Below are 9,652 nucleotides of genomic sequence, written 5' to 3'. Positions count from 1 at the left end.
ATTTTATTAACTTCTAAGAACAATTACAATCACATACAAAGGTTACACCTCTCAAAACAAAAGAATCTCTCTTTCTTACTAACTGCTCTAAAGGACTGCTCTCAACCTCACAATGATTACTCTTTCTGCGCACATACAATGATAGAGATATGAAAATATTTATAGGAAAGCATGAGAAACCCTAATTATGATGGGCCAGGCCCATCCATAACTAGCGCATTAAAGGAATGCACTAATTTCTAAACAATCAAAGGGTGCCATGTAGATGATTCTAGAACCTTCAACCATACATGGCTCATCATGGTTATCATGGTTCATAAAGGAACCAAGATAGCACAACGTGTTAGTTGACCATCACCAAAACCAAATGGCGTAACATGTTGCCGATTGACCATCACCAGTTGACAATCACCAATTGACCATCACTAGTTCACCATCACTAATTGACCATCATCAGTTGACCATCACTAATTGACCACCACCAGAAAAAAAATTGGCGCAACTTGATTCTCTTGGCGCAACTTCTTCTAGATGTGCCGCAACATCTCCTTCATGGCTTCTTTATGGAGCAACATCTCCTATATGTGGCGAAACTCCTTCCCATTTGGTGCAACATGAACCCAAATAACGTAACTCCTCACTTCATGGTGCAATATCCTTAAAGATGGCGCAACTTCCCTCTACATGGTGCAACATGATGCTCCATGTTGCTCCAAGCCACTCCATGCTTCTCCGAGTCACTCCAAGTTGCTCCAAACCACTTTTAGATGATTTGTCCCTTTAGCACTTGATTCGTTCCTTTGTCAAATGATCTATTCCCTTCTCAGATGATCTGTTCCTTTGTTACATGCTCCATGAACCCCAAGTGATCCACTGAGTTGTAAGGCTCCATGTTGGACAAGACTTCATACCCCAACAATGGATTTTATCATGAGTAATTCTAAGAAGATAATATCTACTATTCTTAAAGCAGAGACATATAGCTTATATTTTGTGAATCAGTTGTGCATTGGGTTGCCCAAACGCATCTCGTAACATGATGTTATAACGGGTTATCCATATATGATTTGGTGAGTAAAAGATATGACTATATAGTCAATGTAATTCGTTACTTTTTCCTGAATAAGGAAAAGTGATATCTTTTGGGCCCCTCGATGATTTGATGTTGACATCCATATGCAAGGCCTTGCCCAGACTAAATTGATGTGTTCAATTAGTAGTCTTAATCTAATCATCATGGATCAGAAATCGGGAAACATAATCTTGGACCATGAGATTCAATTAAATCCATGTCTTCTGTCTATACGATATCTTGTAGAACGAAGGAGTAGTTGATCACTTATCTTAGGGCCGACGTTTGATTTGTATCAGAGTTCGGCAGTGGCTTTGGAACGCACTATTTGCTATTTGGTTATACTTGCAATTGTAGTTATAGACTTATCCAAGTGAGAGACTGTTGTATTAAGGTGTTTAAGCTCATAACTAAATTGGTATAAAGTTGCAAATAGAAGCAAAATCCTTTTTGGGCTGCTCTCATAACCAAAAATGGCTAGAAATGATATTAAGAGAGGGAGAGAAATGATTTTTCAATATATTATGTGATTATTATATTAATTGGAAATAGATAATTGATCTGTTAGTTTATTATATGGTTTATAAATTAATATGAGATCAATTGTTAAATAACTGATTTGTTAATTTATATTGTTAGTAAATTAATAAGAAATCAATTAGAATTAATTAATTAATAATCAAAATTAATCTGGAATTAATTCGAGATTAATTGGAATTAATTAAAGGCCCAAGTGGTGAACTGTAATTGCTCAATAGTTGAACAAAAGAGGCAGTTCTAGAACCATCAAAGGGTGGGCGGTTTTCAGAGCTGTTTTAGGGTTTCCAAAAGCCTCTTGGATGCTAATAAGGAAATAATTTGAATTGAGATTAAATCTGTTATTTGATAAATTCAAATCTGGCTTTGTATGCAAGTTATCTAAACTATAAATAGGATCCCTTGGGCATCAAATTTCGCTTATACATTTACCTACAAGCTTAGGAACAAAATTTCTATCCTTTTCCTCTCTCTCCTCTTCATTATAGGGTTTCTAGGGTTTTAGGTACAAGCCAGTAGAGGCACTAAGTTTTTGGTGCTTTCGTTCTGAAGACCAACAAGGAAAGGAATAAGATTTATTTGCTATGATTAAGATATGTAAACCCTAATCCTTCTTGTATTTTCGAAATACCTAGGGTTTATTAAGGTTATTGATGTTCATTATTTATTGCTATCAATTAGAGAAAACATAGATCCAAAGTAGGTTTCATATGAACTTAAGAGTTTAGATTTTCCTCTTTAGATGTTTTAGTAACCTAGAAAATCCATCAGGTGGAATTTCACATACATTGATTTTAATGTTGTTCGGAATCCATTCCGACAATTGGTGAGAAACACTGTCGTGGGATGTGTCACACAGGTGTCGCAGTTTGGGGCGAGATTGGCGCCGTTTGTGGTGGTTTTAAATGGTTGATTGCTTTTTTTTTTGGTGTTTGGGGTATGTGGACTCGTTGGTGGGTTGAATGAACGAATTAACAGTGAACTTTATAATTTGTTTTCTTTTCTATTTTTTACTTTTTTCTTTTTGGTTTTTGTATTTATTTTATTAATCAGGAATAACCTCCCACATAGGTATTTTGGCCTGGTAACCTATGAAAATTGAGCAAAATGACTTATTTAAGAGGTTAAGTCGTGACTTTAGTGTCCTATTGCCAAAAAAAAGTAAAAAATAAATAAAAAGTAGAAAAATAAAAACTTTGATGACCAATCCGGGACAAACTCCAAACTTGATTGTGCTACCGTGTAAATTTTACCTTTTAACTAATTCATAAGTATGTGTTATTTTAAATTATATTTTATTGATAGTTGATCAAATAATTACAATAAATAAATTACTATATCACAAGAGGTCATATGAATTCACTTTGAATTAATTTTATTTTCTTGTCTCTCTTTTGAGGCTTTCATTCTTTCGCATTCTACAAATGATAATCTGAAAAAGAGATTACAAAAACCATAATGGTTGTGAACCCAATTAAAGTTAATTTCATTACATTTCTTTCTTAACAAATTAAAAGCATATGATTGAAGAAAAACCGAAAAGAATCTTTAGTATACATGATTATAATGCTTCACTAGTCAACCATATAAAATACGTTATTATCCATCTAACCAAACAAAATGAATTTGATCGATATTGTTGGAATCCTGGTCATGATAGATCTCATAAAAAAAATAATATTGATCTCTTTACAAGCTCACACAAACAAAAGGATCAGGATTTGCTTTGCTTGCTTCACTTTAACACACAAAACTATAAAAATTAACCTTAAGTTATAAACTTTTCTTTCTTTAGGGGGTTTGTGGTGATGATGATTCATGACAAAGAGATAACATATACAACCGTTTTTGTGCAGCAACTGTGGGGGTTGTGGTGGGGTTAGGAGTAGTCAAACATTGAATCTTTGCTGTGGGAATCCTGATGATGCTGCAGCACTTTTTGCATAGATTTGGTGTAGAGGAGGTGCATTGGCATTCATATTATTTTCACCAACTGATGCTGCAGATAAATTATTTCCTCCTTGCATTGTGCTGCTGGAAAACTGCATCTGCATTTCATCATATTAAAGAAATATATATTATTAAATCTCGAAAAAGATTGTAATAAAGAAGAAACTAGTTAAAACACAAGATTATGTGTTTAAAATAGACGAATCATTCACTTTATTCTCTATTGTTCGAGATTATTCTCAAAAGTATATATATAATATATGGTTCAACATTAAATAATCAAAATTTATTATCACTATAGAACCCATTCAATTTCAAGAACAGGTATCAGCTAGCTAATTAGGGTTTTAAGTAAATATTGAAAAACTATGATGTTCACAATAAAATAAATGTGTTAGAGTATGCAAAAACGCTATCTTTATGTGGGCTTATCTCATCAATATCTAAGACTATTCTTATGCTATGCACGATTTCCACATCTATTTATAATAACCTATAAAAACAACGAAAAAACTGGATATGATTATGTGATGCTTAAAATGGAGAGAAATTAAGACTCACTTGATGACTCAATGAGTTGAAGATTGGTGGATCGAACATATTATGCATAGACGAGTCAACGGGTCTCATAAAATGTTTGTATCCACGTATTTCGTTCGGAATATTAAAAGATTCAAGATTTCTATGGTCCATAAGCTGTGATGTCCTTGTCTCATTCCGTCCACTAGGTCTAAACCCAAATTGGATAGTGTCAGAATGATGATGATCCCTTGTAAAATGACCATTTTCTCCTCCCTCATTCATCATATTTGAAGCCGAGCTACCACCGAGGCTCAAATCAAGATTATGGTCCGATGATACATTGCTATCTTTATTGCTATTGTTTGAACATTCTGTACAACAAAATACATAAACGAGCATATTTACTTTTATTAAATAAAGATCCCCGAAATTAAGTTAAAAAAAATGTGACATATTATACATTACCAGTTAAATTGAGCTCATTGTCGTATATACTTGAATCAAAATTGGTAACAGCGGCCTTTCCATTACATTTGATAGCAGCCTTGTCATATGCCCTAGATAAGATCATAAGAAGATTATATATGATTTCATTCAAGACTCTTGGAGTTTAAACTTTGACAATAATGCCCTTTGAAAATCAATAAATTGCTATTTTACCTGGCTGCTTCAACTTCTGTATCAAAGAGTCCCAAATACACATACCTGTTAAAGAACATAAATATAAAGCATCAAACTTGATAAAAGAACATCATTTATTAATCAACTAAAAAAGGAAATAAATCTAAAGTGTCTGGTTTGTTGATCTACTTGCTATCAAGAAAAAGGAAAAGCATCTATGAGTAACAACAAAAACAAAAAGAAAAGGAAAAAAGAACTAACTTGAAAGTAAAGAGAAGAATGTGTTGAGTAGCTACATAGGTAGCTATACATATAGGCATCTCCAAAATTATATAAATAAATACAATGACACTCTTTCTCTTTTGTTAAAATATCTAAAATATATATCCGAAATACAAATATATAAAACTTATTATATGAATACAAATGTAAAGAAAGACTTATAGGAATGAAAAAAGATATAATATCATATGATATTTGTTGACTAATAATATATAAATAAAAATGTCGTTAATTTATGGAGATTTTCTATTTCTATTTACATTGAATGTACCATGATGTATTATTATATGATCACATGTATAAGCAAATTGTTGTCTTTAAAATTTGAAACAGTTTGCCTCGTGAATAAGCAATAGAAAAGGAAAAACATACTTTTTGCCTAAAAATTGGCCCATTCTAGCTTCCCATCTACCACATTTATGCAAAGTTACACCTCTGTATTTTGAACTCCCTCTTGGAAATCCAGTACTTTGTCTCCTTAGTACATGCACAAACTCTTCCTTTGTTAGAGTGCTCATCTGTTTTTGTTGTTTTCACAACACCTTCTTAATTATTAGTTCTGTGTTTCTCGAATACACACACACTAGAAGTGAAAAAAAACACACATAGTTAAGAAGATTATTAATTAACCTGTTTTACGTCGTCCTCATAATCTTCAAGATTAAAGTTTATATCGGCTTCCATTCCTCGAAACTTAATCGCTGCCCTATCATATGCACTGCAACCATGATATATACGCTAGCTTTGATTAATTATATTTAATCTACATTTCATGGTGATTAATTAATCAATTAAACATAAATAAATAAAATAAAATAAATTAATGTTATCGGTCCGGTGCTCACCGTGCCGCTGCGTGTGCAGTATCAAATCCACCTATTTTACATTGGAGAAATAGAAATTAATCATTTATTATTCTTTTTTTTTTTAAATAAAATCTTGAGAAATATATATAAGAAGGAAGAAACAAAACTGCAGTCGTACCTAGATAAACTTGTTTTCCACAATCCCTGAATCATGCAGAAATAATAATATAATTAGTTCTGTAAGAATGGATTAATGATAATAGCGAGTGTTTTTTTGCGAGCAATAATTTGTATAACCGTTTAAAATATATATTAAAATATTAAAATATTAAAATGTGGGATAATGCATTGGAAATAGAAGTAGAAGAAAATAGTAGATGAATAAAGAAAGGAGGAAAAATGGTAAAATAAGTAACTTTGTAAAGGGAAACGGAAGCAAATTATACTATACCATATATGTGATTCCCATCGGCCGGTTCGCCGGTAAAAGGTGACTCCACGGTACTGAGAGCTTCTAGACCGCGGCCCACGGCGGCTTTTCTTCAGCGGCTGAGGAACAACGGCGGGGGTAGTTTTTCCGAGGAACCCATCTGCTGTGGCGGCGACACCATCTAAAGGATCGGATGACTGGTGGCAGAATTTAACACCAAACCAGTGAGCAGTCGGGAAAGTTGTAGCCGGCGAGATCAACCCTTCACCAACTCCGCCGGAGGTCGTGGGTCCCACCTCGGAATCATCAACCGGGAAAAACTGTCGTGTGACTGGAGGATCGCTGTCCCAAGATGAGTTTTCCGTCATAGTAAAACCAAACAACCTCCCATCACCTGTACTACTTCGTTTCCTTGGACTCCCTCGCTCCGATTCCTCCTCCTCGGAGCCCCCATCTTCCTCCATAACAACAGCGGAGGAACTTGAATTCGATATCGACCCCACCCCTTTACCCTTATTAGTATTGTTAGTATCTTCTTCATCCCCTTCCACTGGTGAAGAACATCCCCTCCGATCAGGAAACCCGTTTAGATCCCACATTTCTCCGTCCAAAGCCAACAAAGAAACAAAAATGAATAATAAAAACCTGTTTTCTCTCTCTCTCTCTTAATCTCTGTCTCTCTCTCTCTCTAGACGTTAGATATATATATATATATATAATGATTAAAATGGGATTGTTTTCTTTTTTATTCTTCTTCTTTTCTGGGTAGGTCTAAAAAGAAAGACAAAGAACAAGAAACCTAGCTAGGGTTTCATAGGTTGAAGGTGAGCTATATAGATACATATTCATAAACACACATAGGGTAGATGGGGTGTGGGTGCATCTCCCACTAGATCTTGTGTGTGAGTAAAATCTCTCTGGTCAATACAACCAACTGCCGAATACAGCATGGACGAGGCCAGTTTTCATTAGCCCTTAGCCGAAAGCAGCAAATCCATCTCCCTCCTTTCCTATTCTCTCTCTCTCTCTCTAACTATATTAAAGGTGTGTGTGTATATGTGTGTTTCTCTTTGTGTTCTTGTGAACCCGTTTTCTCTTTGTTTGAATTGTACTACTTTACCCAATTTGAAATCTATCTATCCTCCTTGTAATCTTCTCATTTACACACTATATGCATATATAAATATATTGATTTTAGAGAGAGAAGGAGCAGGAGAGAGAGAAAGAGAGAACCATCTCTTTCTTAGACAGCTTTCCGACGTTAACCAAATCGAAAAAAGAAGTATAATATGTATAATGGGAATAATAATAACAAGTCACAAATGAAAACACTTTAGTTTTTGTCTGTTTTTTCTCTCTCTACAATTATATTATATATCCCGGAAAGGAAATCGACAACACCAAGACTAGAAAGATGACTAATTACTCAATTTCCTTAATTAGTTATTGTTAATTAATTATATGTGTCTGTACTATGTATCATCACACCTTACCTCTCATTCATTCAATTTTCAAAACATCAATATCAACCCTTCCTTTTTACCATTACAACCATTTTCGCCTTTTCTCTTTTTCTTTCCTACCATAGTATTCTTTTTAAGTTAATTTAGTAAGATGAACTTAGACCTTGTTGGTGCTCCTAAGTAGGATCCAGATGACTATAGATGCTAATTTAAATATATCTCCGCTGATACAAAACACACCCGAAAGACTATCGAATAATATTTGGTCTAGTAAATAAGTGTAAACCCAACAACTAGGTTGGTATTAAAAACCTATTTATTTTAAGAGGAAATAGCATTCTTTGCGACACATGATTTTATGGAAACAATTATCCATTTTATTTTTTAAGTGTGAACCGAATTGTAGACAATTATATGATCCAGTTAAAAATCCACACAATTTTTAACGTATGTTTTTCATAAGTACTATGATACTGTTCCTTTTTTACAAATTTGATTAATAAAACAATTTCTAGTTTTAACTTTCACAAGGTGCATTCTTTACATAAATATAAATGTTTAAGTTAAATGTTTAGTTATCTAAATACTTCAGTTTCTATAAATAATATAATCAAATCAACATATGTTTCCCAAACAAATGGTTGTGATATATAACATCTCATTTTGTGAATTGGTAATGATAAAATTGGTTGTAATTTTCTTTTAAGAGTTAGTTATGTAATAAAAACTCTTGTAAAGGTTAGTAAAATAGTGAAATGAGAAAGTTGTGTTGCTTTGAGAATGAACATCTTTTTAGTTTTTATAAACTTGTAACCTATGATTATGAAAGTCTGACTTAATAAGCTTAAAACCAGTTATTCTTGATATTGAAATGAAGACATGATTATATAGAATTTGTGAGCAAAAGAATCAACTAAAACATAGTATGTATAAGGAAGTCGGGAGCATTTGAAGAATCGAGATTGTGTTGGGCTTATGCTAGTGAAGTACATTGCAGAAATAGACAAAATTAAGGATAAAACGGATCATGTACAACATTACACGGACTGTGTAATGGCTTCAAGGTGCAGATGATTTAGTTATTAAAGTACATTGCTCATATGTTTTAGTTATTAAGTACATTGCTCAAACTAACTAACAAACTTCATTTATTTACTCGTACGAGTGCACCTATCCTTGTATAATTTTGTAGTTTATTATTCTTTTAATAACTAATTGTATATTACCGCATTAATACATTCCAAGTTGTTTTGTTTTATATATGAAAGATGAAAAAAAATTGTTGTACTTTGTATTAGAAATTATCCGAACTTACCCATTATGTTATTAGATATGTTGAAGAGAAGTATAAATAGAATCAGAGCCAATCTCTTAAAAAACTTCTAGTTATAACTGATTGACATAAAAATGTTTGATGACTCTAGCAACCTCTCGACGGTTATACATTCACAATTTTCCTTGTATGATACAGTAAACATGAATTTTTTTTCTTAACCTAATGGTATTTCGGATTTACATGAAAAACATACAATACCTATCACCATACACCATTCTGAAAAAACTCATCTCCATATGTATATACCATGGAGAAGTATACCCATGAGTTTGTAAAAAGTTTTATGTTTTCTCAAATGCATGGGAGTATTACTTTATTGTCATATATATATAACTGTTAAAAATATATGTTGGTGTACAAACATAACATTCATTGTTTTGCAGGATTTAAAAGGTAAATTAATTTATTACTGATATTGTTATTTATTGAGTTGTGGGTAGTTTTTGTATTGTGGATGATTCTTGTGGGTTGCGATGTATTTTCTTCTTGTTTGAGTTCAGGTTGACACGTAGGTTGAAGAGATCCGTTTACCCGGGTACTTAAAGGATTAGATGAGGGTTGCAGCTGATCATTCGACTCATTTTACACTCTATCAGACTTCTTCACACTCGTTCTCTCTTCCGATATAGAACT

General features: G+C 33.0%; 1 protein-coding gene across 1 annotated transcript; it reads right to left on the bottom strand.

The window, feature by feature from the left end:
- Positions 1-3,245: 3,245 nt before the first annotated feature.
- LOC145166952 (floral homeotic protein APETALA 2-like) lies at positions 3,246-7,492 on the bottom strand. The gene is made up of 9 exons (XM_079086006.1): positions 6,242-7,492; positions 5,969-5,994; positions 5,830-5,860; positions 5,615-5,702; positions 5,357-5,502; positions 4,742-4,786; positions 4,547-4,638; positions 4,121-4,452; positions 3,246-3,657 (listed from the first exon to the last, which is right to left on the bottom strand). The coding sequence occupies exons 1-9, from the start codon at positions 6,817-6,819 to the stop codon at positions 3,499-3,501; spliced, it is 1,497 nt and encodes a 498-aa protein (XP_078942132.1). The 5' UTR covers positions 6,820-7,492; the 3' UTR covers positions 3,246-3,498.
- Between the last annotated feature and the right edge of the window lie 2,160 nt (positions 7,493-9,652).

Source organism: Lactuca virosa, chromosome 3 (genome assembly GCF_052849685.1).
Source record: "Lactuca virosa cultivar CGN04683 chromosome 3, Lactuca_virosa_CGN04683_v6, whole genome shotgun sequence".
Classification (NCBI taxonomy): domain Eukaryota; kingdom Viridiplantae; phylum Streptophyta; class Magnoliopsida; order Asterales; family Asteraceae; genus Lactuca; species Lactuca virosa.
This window is presented reverse-complemented; position numbering and strand designations above follow the sequence as displayed.

Coding starts and splice junctions, on each gene's coding strand:
- LOC145166952 (XM_079086006.1), bottom strand. CDS start 6,819: ATGTGGGATCTAAACGGGTTTCCTGATCGGAGGGGATGTTCTTCACCA. Junction 5,861..5,968: donor TGGAAAACAAGTTTATCTAG/GTACGACTGCAG, acceptor AATGTAAAATAG/GTGGATTTGATACTGCACAC. Junction 5,503..5,614: donor ATGAGGACGACGTAAAACAG/GTTAATTAATAA, acceptor CAACAAAAACAG/ATGAGCACTCTAACAAAGGA.